Source organism: Macrobrachium nipponense, chromosome 38 (assembly GCF_015104395.2).
Source record: "Macrobrachium nipponense isolate FS-2020 chromosome 38, ASM1510439v2, whole genome shotgun sequence".
Taxonomy (NCBI): domain Eukaryota; kingdom Metazoa; phylum Arthropoda; class Malacostraca; order Decapoda; family Palaemonidae; genus Macrobrachium; species Macrobrachium nipponense.
Genome location: NC_061098.1, coordinates 61,888,504 through 61,900,779, shown reverse-complemented (window position 1 = coordinate 61,900,779; position 12,276 = coordinate 61,888,504). Strand labels below are relative to the sequence as shown.

The 12,276-nt window shown below is 46.1% G+C and overlaps 1 protein-coding gene across 1 annotated transcript in view; it reads right to left on the bottom strand.

Moving 5' to 3' along the window:
* LOC135209751 (holocytochrome c-type synthase-like) overlaps positions 1-12,044 on the bottom strand; it is a 48,980-nt gene extending 36,936 nt beyond the window's left edge. The window contains 1 exon segment of the mRNA XM_064242541.1: positions 11,865-12,044. Coding sequence (XP_064098611.1) covers positions 11,865-11,900 — 36 coding nt within the window. The 5' untranslated portion in view covers positions 11,901-12,044.
* Between the last annotated feature and the right edge of the window lie 232 nt (positions 12,045-12,276).

Here is a 12,276-nt window from a genome sequence, read left to right as displayed (position 1 = left end):
ACTTTTCCCCAAAGCCTACTTGGAATCCTCTTGCAGTATGGTGTCTGTCACCCATGCTAGAAGGTATTTTAAGGAGGCAGAGAAGGTTGGCCACAGATATCACTCAAACCAACAGATTAGGGGATCCAAGATCCACTCGGGAGAAAAAGAATTAGAAAGGCTTCGAATAATCATTCAATTTGCCATGTGAAAACATAAGGATTGCGGTCTTGAAAGAGGCATACCGCAGTCTAGGATATAGCGAGCATCGAGAAGAATTGAAGCCTTATGCGAAAGTCTTCCATCTCTCTGGCATATGTTTGAAGGTTCCATTCACCTGGGAACACGTCCTGGAAATTGGAAGTTTCCCTGAGTGGGCTCCCTCAACTAGAAAGAGAAGTGAGAAACAGTATAAGACTAGTCTCACGATGAAAAACTTCTTCAAAAAGACTGAATTCTGACAGATCCCACTGTAAGTCCGACTGAAATTCCAGGATAGGGGAAAATCAGCAGAGTCCAGTAATGAATTCTTGTTAGTCTTGTGAGACAGGCTGGAGTTCATGGCTAGAAAAACAACAAAAGAAAGTGGAGCGAAGGCTTGAGAAAAGGCTTGAGCCGTTGATGAACTCTAAACTCCCTCACTGGCAGACCGTCTTGTAAACTGTCTTGTAAGACGGGTCTGAAAAATCTTGCGAAGTTGTATGTCACCATGAAAACGATGTATCCAATAAATCTAGAAACTCCCCCAGATGTCCCAGAAAATACAAGATTGCACTGTTTGGTTCATTCCTGTAACCAAACAAACTGTAGAATCTTCAAGCAGACACACAGATAACTATGGCTAATTGTCGATCCTGTAGATGACCTGCGAGGAGGTTGAAGCTTTATGTGAATATCAGCTATACCAGCACAAACAACAGCTGTAAACCAAAGACGATCCTGGCCTGGAATTGAACTACACCCACAGAATAATACCAACACTGATTATGGACCCCTGCTTGACCTGGAACTGAGATTCTATGCTGTTAATACCAGCATACCAGAATCCGTTTCAGTAAAACATCACCTCGCATTTTTATAATTTTTAGAAATTCCCAATTATTGGAATATGATATTGTTATGATACAATAAAGTTTGTTCATACTTACCTGGCGGAGATATATATATAGCTGTATTCTCCGAAGTCCAACAGAATTTCAAAACTTACGACACACGCAGTGGTCGGCCAGTGGTGGTTAGTACCCATTCCCCCGCCGCTGGGAGGCGGGTATCAGGAACCATTCCCATTTTTCTATTCAGATTTTCTAGTGACACTGTCCCTGAGGGAGGTGGGTGGGTACTTGATTATATATATCTGCCAGGTAAGTATGAACAAACTTTATTGTATCATAACAATATCATTTGTTCATGAAACTTACCTGTCAGTATATATATAGCTGAATCCACCTTTAGAGGTTGGAAGGGACAGAAGAGAATGATTTAGGAAACAAATTGCATGCAGATGATTGACATCTTGGTTCCATTACCTGTTAGCATAGCTGACTTCGTGATGACTGTCACCAAAGTCGGCTTTTGCTTTACTAGTCTCCAGCAAGGTAGTGACCTATAGGCTGGTGAGGGTTCTAGATGATCTGTCAACGGGAGCGTGACCACAATGTGACTAGACCATACTATGAGGGCTAAGAAGTAATATATATCACCACCTGACCAACCTAGCCAAAATTAAGGATGTTTAACTAAAGCTAAGAATTGAGAAGTCCGCCACTGGCGGCCGACCCAACAACTATAATAGCTCTTCCTAAACCATTTTCTACAGGATAGGATGAGTGATACTTCTTGCCCCCAAGATTGTGTCAGCGGACACGTATGGCCCTAGCGAGCAGCAGATCTCATATGTCGTCTTCACATCCCGCAGGTAGTGTGAAGTGAGCACAGAGTTGCTTTGCTAAAATGTGGCACTCAGGATGTTACTGAGTGCCATGGTCTTTTGAAATGCCTCCGAGGCCGCGGCCTCACTTCGTTGAGCATTCACTTCAAAAAAAAAAAAGGTTTTAAAAAAAAACCTTGTCCAAACATGACAAATGAGCCTCTTTGAAAGAGCTCCTTAAAAGGATGCCAGGGTGTTCTTTGACATGGGCAAGTCTGGTCTTTTACGGAACACCGCAGATTGTCCGAAGGATCTCGACTTTCTTTTTAGTTTTTTACCTAAATAAAACTTGAGAGCCCTGACAGGGCACAGACTCTCTCTGACTCTTTCCCAATAAATTGTGACATCCCCTTGGTCTCCAAGCTCCTGGGCCAAGGGTTAGACTGGGTTTTCATTCTTAGCCAAGAACGAAGGGCTTAGAGAACACATCGCATTATGTCCTCTAAAGCAATATGTCCGCTGATGGCTTAAACCCCACTAACCCTCTTTGTCGTAGCTAGAGTGGTTAGAAAATTTAGCCTTTCTGGTCTACGTGCTTTAAGTTTTGCAGAAAGGAGAGGTTCGAAAGGCTTCGACATCAGGAACTTCCAGACTACGTCTAAGTTCCATGCCGGAAGCTTCGATTTAGACAGTTTCGGGATTTCAACAGACCTCAAAGATCGTGAAGGGCTTTGTTGTTCGACAGATCCAAATCTCTGAGTCTAAAGGCGTTGACAACATACTTCTGTATTCTTTAATAGTCAGGACTGCCAGCTTATCCACATTCCTCAGACGGAAAGGGAAGACGGCAACCTAATTCACAGAGGTCGAGGTGGAGGAAAAGCCATTCTTCCTGCACCATCTTCAGAAAATGGCCCACTCCGATTGGTACACTGCAAGATAGGAAGCTCTTCTTTGCCTTGGCAATCGCACTTGCCACTAGTCTTGAAAAGCCTCTCGCTCTGGTCAACTTCTCGATAGTCTTAACGCAGTCAGACTCAGAGTGGAGAGGTTTTGTGGTACCTCTCGAAGTGAGGCTGTTAGAGTTAGACCGACTCTTCGGGAAGGGTCCTTGGAAAGTGCGCTAGGAAGGACACAACCTCTGTGAACCAGTCGCTCGAAGGCCAACATGGGGCGATCAGCGTCTATCCTCGCTCCCTCTGACGCCGCAAATTATCTTATTACTTCTCCTAAGAGTTTGAATAGGGGAAAAGAGACTAAACACCATCCCCTTTCAATTCCATAGGATGGCGTCTATTGCTACGCTCCTAGATCGAGAACAAGGGAACAGTCTAGAGGAAGCCTCTTCATCTTCAACATTGCGAAGAGATCTATCAAAGGACGTCCCTAAAGTCTCCACAACTCTCGACATACTTCTAAGTGAAGAGTTCCACTCGGACGTCAGTAGTTGGTGCCGTCGATCGAGAAGATCCGCACGGACATTCTGTAATCCTGCAACGAACCTCTTGAGGATCGTTACGTTCCGTGCCTGTGCTCATAACAGGCTCTCTCTCTCGTTAACTCGAACTGGGACCGAGAGAGTGTTTCTCAATACTTCTTGGGATATGCAAGAGCTGTGGAATTATCCAAGTTGATCTGGACCACTCGGCCAAAACTTGTTCTTCGAAGAACTGGAGAGCCAACTGAATTGCTTCCAATTCTTTTAGATTATGTGCCAGGACATCTGGTTTTCCCCTCTCCAGATGCCTGGCACCTACTTTCTATCACCTTAGGTGATCGTTGACCGACTGAGAAATGTTCAGAATCACTTCCAGATCTTCGATGATATTTCAGTTTGTTTTCCGGCAGGAAAAACTGGAGAAGTCTGAATTGCAGTCTCTCTTCAGTGGAAACAAACTTCTCCAGTGAGGAAATGGTCCCCAGCAGAATCATCCCTTCCCTCACACCGAGCATGTTTCCTTCCCCAATAAGGCTGCGCTTTGCCTAAGCAGGTGTGCATTATTCTAGTGCTATGCCGCGGTAGACTCGTACCGAATTCTGTTACAGTGCGGTAAACAGAACCGAAAAGGTCTAAGAGATATGTTCTGTTGAAAAAATTCTCGCAAAGCGAAGGCAATGTTCATTCATGTATGCGAGAATTCCCCTCACCCGAGGCTAAAGTCCGTGATTGTAGGGCAGAGATACGGTTAGTCAGTCAATCCCGCAGGAGAGAGAGACGTAACCGACCGCGCATGGCAGAGAACCAGCTGGTACTGAGCTGCTTCTACAGTGACCGCAGCCTACGTTCGCCGTCTCACACTATTCCACCTGAGATGCCAGCTATTCATTCTACGAAGGAATAGGTTTGTTATCATCATCGAGCAGAAAGAAAACTCTCAAGCAGGTATATTTAAGTGAAACAGATTTCGCTAAATACAGAAGCTGAGTTGGTGTTGTCGTAACAATACCTTAAATACCTAAAAGGGAAACCGGAAACTCCCGGAAGCTTGCAGGGATTACCGATTAAATGCAATTAGAATAATAGTCTCTCGGTTGCCCATCTGTAGGGATAACCACGGTATGCGTATATAACTTGAACCATACAATCGCTTAATAGTAATATGACGCGAAGGTAAAATACGTAGAGTATTGTAGTCACTTGGACAGCTACCTCCCTACTACATTCTTTCCTCGACGAGGAAGAGAGGGAATGGAGATCGACTGTCTTCGTTCTCTTTGTTAAGAGAACGAATTAGCATTAGTCGAAGGAGAGCCTCAAGTTAGAACCGAGAGAAGAGGACAGCTAAGCTTCTTATGTTATTGGACAGAAGACTTCATGGACATAGTCTACAAGTCTGTTTCCCTAAGAGCCTCAGCGAGGTAGTGAACTATGAATGAGGGTTCTTCTGAATCTTGTCAATGAGAGCTTACCTGCTTGCGCGATATGTTATTGGGATCTTTCGTCAATGTTAACTAACCCATTTACGTGACAAAGAGTATCTTGTCCATGGGGGGAAACCCACTCATATGACAGAAAGTAATCGAGTAATTCGAGCATATATACTTCCCGATTCCCGTAGAAATCGAGGAAGGAGCCTTATTCCTGCTTACGGCAGGTAGGACCCAAAGGTTCCCCTTCAGCAGCACAGTCCTGAACGCAGAAGAGGCGTTTTATGACCCCGAAAACTGCTTTAAGTTTACTAGTCTCCTTCTAGACGCCAGCTCATCAGAACCAACCTGACTACCTTATTCATGCAGGTTGGATAGTTTTTCGAGAGAAAGAGAGCAGGGCTCCGAGACTGCATCTAGGAATTAAAAGTCTCCTTCGTCCTGAAGCAGCCCTTTCAGATGGTGATGCAGATCTAAAAGTGTCTAGGAAACCTTAGCAGAGGACAGGAGAGGACTCCTCGGTGCGTCAACAGGCTGGCAAAGTCCCCTTGGGCAGAGGAGGGAGCTCTCAGTCCGAGTCCTCCCCTGTCTCATACCAAATACCTGCCTTGTCGTTAAGTCTTGACAGAGGCAGGGCAAAAGAGGTCTTGCCTTGTGCTTTCCTCGACTTCATCCAGTCATGGACCTTCTTAAACGCTCTCTTGGTCGAAAGAGAAGTCCTCATTTTCACGAATCCTGGAGTTTTGCTGGATTTCGAAGAGGATAACTGAGAAGGAGAGCGAGGGGCCGAGGGTTGGAATTTATCTCCAAACGAAGCACGGAGTAAGCGGGGCCAAGACTCTGGTAGTCAGAAGATAGCTGACGTTGAAGGTTGTTCTTCGTTTTCTTCCTTCGATGAGCTGCTCACTTCTCCCTCTTCTGCAGGAGCGGCAGACGAGACCACCAAAGGAAGAGGTATAAGGCCTTTAGGGCCAAGTTTCAATAAGGAGCGTTGCTGAGAAGACGAGTTCAGTGTACAAGGTTGGTGCGTCTTCCAAAACAGCCTCAGCAGGTTAAGGCGCAGATGCAAAAGTTTCATGAAGACTTCTAGACGGGAGTAATGACCAACGTCCTGTAGTCGGAGACCGTCTTGAGATCGGCGAGCGTCCAGAAAAGTGTAACACTGGGCGTCCTGACGAGCGTCCCAGAAAAGCGTCACGCTGGGCGTCCTGACGAGCGTCCAGGGAAAAGCGTCACGCTGGGCATCCTGACGAGTGTCCAGAAAAGCGTCGCGCTGGGCGTCCTGACGAGCGTCCAGAAAAGCGTCACGCTGGGCGTCCTGACGAGCGTCCAGAAAAGTGTCACGCTGGGCGTTCTGACAAGCAGCTCATGACGAAGCCGAATGCAAAGCGTCCAGCTTAGTTGCCGAACTAGCGTCATGCTTGGCAGCAGACGGAGCGTCCCTCAGGGTCGAGCGAGGGGCATCTTGGCGAACTGCTTGCACGGCGTCAAGCTCAACAGCTTGAACAACATCCTGCTTAGCAGCAGAGCGAACGTCACGTTCCGCATACGGAGTGTCACGAAGCGAGAAGAGGGGAGCGTCTTGAGGAGCAGGAAAACAATCCTTGCTACGAGAGTAACGACGTTCCTTCCTCTCGACAGAAGAACGTTTGGGGAGACGTTCCTTGCGCCCTCTAGAAAACCGCTGGGGAGCCGCACAAAATCCAGAGGGCGACGAAACAGGAGAAAGAGACAAGCGAAGAGAAGGCGAGGGGGACTGTCTGGACCTCTTGATAGGCAGTATATCATCCTTCCTCCTCCGACTCGACTCTGCCTCTCTCCCGGCAAGCAACGAAGCAAGTTGTTGCTGCATGAAAGGATGATCTTCTTTGTCGGAGAAGACTCCTTCTTAGAGGAAGGGCTGATCCTGTGAGAAGACAAGGGGCGAGGGGACGCCTTCTTCCTTCTCACAGGGACCGCAATGGTTCTATTCCTGGAGCGACTGGGGCGCTAAATAAAAAGCGTCATCATCGGATGACGTCCTGGTCTTCTTTTGCGGAGGAAACGGCAGCAAAACTCTTCGGAGACGACCGCAAAGCAGCAGAACAGAAAGGATGTGAAGCGTCCTCCTCTCTGAGACCAAAGACGACGGCTGCCTGTGCGACATCTTGCGTCTTTGTTCTCTTCTGTGGTGGGGGAAAGTCGTCAAAATGTTCAGACGACGATTGCAACGCATGACAAGAGAGAGAGGGCGTCCTCTTCTATAAGCTTCTGTTTAGAGGGCGCGAGTCCTTCCGAGAGCTCCAACCCTGCACGGGGAGGACGCCTCAGAGGACGAGAAGCAATCCTTCAGGATTCGTGCCCGTGCACGATCTTTGGCAGCCTGGGAAGCGTCTTCAGGTCCTGCCAAAGGGACGCCAGATCGGTGGGGGAGTCCCCGTAACCCTCCTTCGGCTTTCGACTTGCCCATTCCCTGATTCCTGGGAGTCCAGCCGAGGTCCAGGCCTAGAGGCATATAGGGCCGATCTGACTGCCCCTCCACAACACTAGGGGCACTAACAACCTCCACTACACTCACAACACTGATTGGGGAGAGAGCAATTTAGATTCCAAGATACGGATGGAATCCACAATAAACCAGAAAGGGCATTACCTCTCGCAGACACGACCTCAAGGCCCGTAGGCCATACCACAGAGTTAAGCAAAATAAAGTCTACAGGTTAGTAGGTTCATTACCCTGACTTCTGTTTACTGATGCAGTCTTGGAGGAAGACCTCCTGATTCTATCACGCTCTAATTTGCGTACATACGAATCATACGTCTTCCCTTCGGAATCAGTCAAACATCACTCTTACATTGATCTTTCAATAAAGAAAACATAAAAGTATATTAATACTCCTTTCTATATAATACACTTAATATAAATTTAATATATTAATAAATTAAGAAAAATGTGAACGCTTCACGTTAATCTTCCCATTTTACTATATGTACTGCCGAAGCATACACGTGAGGATCTACCGAAAGTTTCGGTAGCCTCACCTTACCCCTTGCAGACAACAAACTCTGAAACTAGCCGAACTAGATTCAGAGATCTTATGCAAAGAATAATCAAATTCAAATCAATTTATGATAGCATATGCCTAGCCACAATCCAAGTCAATAAACCAAAAGACAATTAGGATACTTAAGCGGCAATGAAGTTTCAAAAATCCTAAGACAGAGGTACTGAAAACAGGTGTTGACAGTACCCAGCGACAGAGAAAATCTGAATAGAAAATGGGAATGGTTCCTGATACCCGCCTCCCAGCGGCAGAATGGGTACTAACCACCTGGCCGACCACTGCGTGTGTTGTAAGTTTTGAAATTCTGTCGGACTTCGGAGAATACAGCTATATATATATATATATATATCGACAGGTAAGTTTCATGAACAAAATAGCGAAGTAAAGAGGCGTAAGCTGAAGGTGTAAACTCCTGTATGACATCTTTATCCAACACTACTGCCAAAGACGACAACTTCTGAAGAAGGCCCATCATGCTATCCAACTGTTTCTGTAGAGGACCCAAAACAGAGTCTGAAGTAGCAGAAGCCTGAGGTTGGTGCTCGGTGACCAAAGACAAAACAAAAGGAGTTGGCGCCGAAACACTAGCGCCCCACCTGATGACTCCCAACAGTTGTATGGCATTCTGGCGCCAATCCGAGACTGGGTGAGACTGGATGTTCAACTACACGTGGGCAATCAACTTCCACTGGGCGCTCTACTACTGATGAATGCTCAACAGATACTGGGCACTCATCCTTAATACAGAAGGTGCATGCTCATGCAAAGAAGAGCACTTTGACAAAGAATCAACATAAAACGACACTGATGGCGTTCTATGCATAACAGAATGGTGCTCCGACAGTGAAACATGATCATGGGAAGTCCATCACCAACCACAAAGGCTGCAGGTTACTAAAGGCAGTTCCCTAGGTCTGTCGTTGGGAACGGGAGACAGCTTCCTGATAGTTGAACACCTCTTGAGAGGACGGGAATCGTCCGAGAAGCGCCACAGGTGCGCCTTAGAGGGACTAGAGTCTCCTGAACTGGATGAGAGACAAGACACTTTCAAGGAGCCTCTCCCGCAGCTGCCTTGTGCCAACACCTGGGACGACACTAGTGTGACTGAGGGGGTCTCCAGTATGCCTCCTCCCAGGCCTGGGGTAGTATGGCTGTGACCTTTGCCTAGGAGAGTTGGTGGGAAGGATAACCACCTTCTCCACAATCACTTCACTTACATTAGCACTAGCAATCTAACTAAACTTGTCCATGAGGTCACACATGGATCCATATTTGGGTCACAGTAGAAGCAAGAACATTAAATTTTCAGTTAAATTTTGATTCACGGCTGGTGAAGCGGTCAGGTTCAGAAGTGTGGGGACCAGGAGAAAGAGAAGGTGGTAAAGGAGGAGGATTGCAGATAGGAGAAGCCAAGATAGCAGGCAAAGACACAAGTGGCAAATCATCATTACCAGATTTAGGAGCAGTAATGTCCTGACCATTAGCAGAAGGCAACAGACTGCGCATTGAGCAGAACTGTAGACAAGTAGAGGTCACTCTCTACAATCCTCACAAGTCTAGTCAATGATACATGTCTGACCTCTACATATCATACACATTATATAAGAATCTTAACATGCTTTAGTAAGTCTGGTATTACAGCCATTGCTGTAATACCAAAAACTTGAAGAGCTAGAACTGACATAAGTCAATAGCAAAGTAACAAAATAAGGCAAAAAATCCAAAAACTTCCAAAAGTTTGTTTACCTTGTAAACCTGACTAACTAATCTAAGTCAAAGACTAACTAGACAAAAAACATTTCACCACAGAAGAAGATCCAACAAATTCCAAACCATGTCGCTGTTGTTAACACCTTGCCGGAAAGTGGGCAGAGTCTGTCACCTACATAAACAATAGGCTATCACTACCACAAATTTCAAAATTTATGCTGCATTCAAGTAGAAACTCTTGCCTGAGTAATTACGGGGTAAGTTACTTATATAAAAAAAAAAGTAAACCTTAACACCTTAAAAAGATACCATCAGTCATTCATGGAGTTCATTCTTCCACCAATGGCACAAGTGAGTGCCATTTCACAAATGTTTGTCCCCTACCTTGACACACAGGGGATAATACAACACAATTAGAGTGGCCCAGGTGTAAGCCAAACCTGCTTGTTGGGACTGAGATAATTACAAGAATACCATCATCCCCACCCTAATCGTATTATGGGTAAACAGGATAGAATGACGAGAGTCCTATCCCCAGAACCAGACACCCCTGGAATCCATGGACCAACTCTGCATAATGGTTCCATCCTTGAGCTATTGATCTATCTCTCAGGTAGCTGATGATCTACACAGTTTCCACTATTTAGTTTCGGATATAAACCAAGTCCCAGGTACGATATCTTTTCCTATTTATCAGGTCCATTAGATTTTATCAAAGATGGAAAGTTCCACAGGACTTACTCCAAATTTATATGGGATAATATAAATTCAAACCTGGGAAAAAATTCCAGGGATTCAAGAGGCCCCCTACCCACCTACCAGACAGTAGTTACTGCCCAACCACCTAGTTCAAGAATTTAACAGCTGTGTTCCAGCCTACACTAAAATAATTCCTTATGTAGAGGACCGAGGGTTTGTATATCGTGTAGGAACAAACCAGGCGCTGAGCGAGAAGAGGTGGGTGCCAAGCTGCCTGAACTGGGAACCAAGCATTCAGGTGCGGGCGCTACCTGGTTCAAAACAGGCGTTAAGCGGCTCAGAGAAGCTGGATGGTGCACAGTAGCAGACACCACAATGTCTTCAAATGACAGGCGCTCTGAAACTGGTGATCACTTAGCAGCTAACACTGGACGAAAACTGCAAGACGGCTGTGGGTCGATACTAACCTCCCTATACTTTTTAACAGGTGGAGGGGAACCGTCAGAAGGCGAAGAATGTCTCTTAAGCGTTGAGGCCGGCAATCTGCATTGATAATGTCTCTTGTCTGGCGATAAAACTGAAGAATTCGAAGACAGATGGCAGGCACTGAAAGAGACACCTTTTCAATGGCGCTCTGTCACTGCCTGGGATCCAACAACAGGTGGGACAGAGGGGGGCAACTGTCCAGGGCCAAGTCTCTCCCTTGCACTACTGTTATGTCTTCTCCCCAGTGCAGTAGAGCAGGACAGTGACCTTCATCTAGCAGAACTGGTGGTGGGCAGAGCAGCCACCTCTTCTAAGAAAACAACACTAACTTTGCAGTACATTTTTGAAAAGCGTGCTCTCCACAAAAGACCCGAAAGAGCACCCAAATCCATAATCACCTTAGCGAGAAAGTAAAATTTTGTCTAAAACTTTGCATCGAGATTGGCAATGGTGTCAGGTTTGGAATCATGGGATCCTGACACAGGAGTCACTGGTAATGAAGTAGGAGGGCTAACGATTGGGGAAGTAATAGGAAGTTGAGCAGGAGTAGGAAGACCCTCAACTACTGAGGGAGAACTCTCTACAGAAGCTCTACTTTTTTACCCTGTCCCTAGCTAATTTATCTAAATGAGATTATAAAGCTTCCCATTTAGCTATGAACCTTCCAGTCTACAACATTCTGGACAAGTCAAATCCTTAGAGCAAGTTTGCCCCCTACACTTGAAGCATTTGGTGTCTGAAATGTAAGAAAACTTTGTTAATCTAGTCTTACAACCATCTGAGCAATATCTAATGCTCGAAGATCTAGAATTGGACATAACTGAATACTAATTATGCAAACAAACCAATAATAAGCAAGTACATCACCAGGGAATACTGTAAATATCCATACAATGACGAACGATGACCGCCAAACCCACCAATGTTGGTCGGGAGCCGGCAGCAAACGAATTGGTTCTCTCTGAAGTTTTGTATCTATCAGTCCCAAAAGTGGGCAGGTCCTATACACCTACACTAGTGATGGCAGCGCCGCCACTGGTAATATTTTGACCGCTGTGGTTGAAGCTTTCAGCTGCAGGTAATTACTTGGTAAGTTACGACTGCTGTGGTAGAAGCTTTCAGCTGCAGGTAATTACTTGGTAAGTTACACGTGTAAAATCTACAATTAGCTGACAACTAGGATAAATTGCCCAAAGCACAAAAAATCCTACCTGTGGTTGCTGTTCTTGTTGATTGGACTGATGCATAGGGCACTCAGATGGATGACCGAACCTGGTGGAATGACATGAGGCCTAACAGGAACTTCTGATGCCCCAGGAACTGCGTCATGCTGAACAGGGCACTGCTGAGGGGCTGCCACAGCCTGCTTGTGCATGGGACACTCAGCAGGTGGTGCTTCTATTGTAGGTTTTGCATGCATAGGGCATTCTGCTGGTGGAGACTCCAGGAGCATGGAGACACAGAATCTTCGATGACTGGGAACTCGAGAGCAGCATTTGACTCTGCAGAAGGGTCAGGAGGCAGTTGTGATGCATCTACTGTGATTCCGCTGGTTCCTCCTAGTGCCAAACTAGTAAGGGTTGTTGCAGTATTCTGAGCTGCGGATACAGTATTGCCCATTCT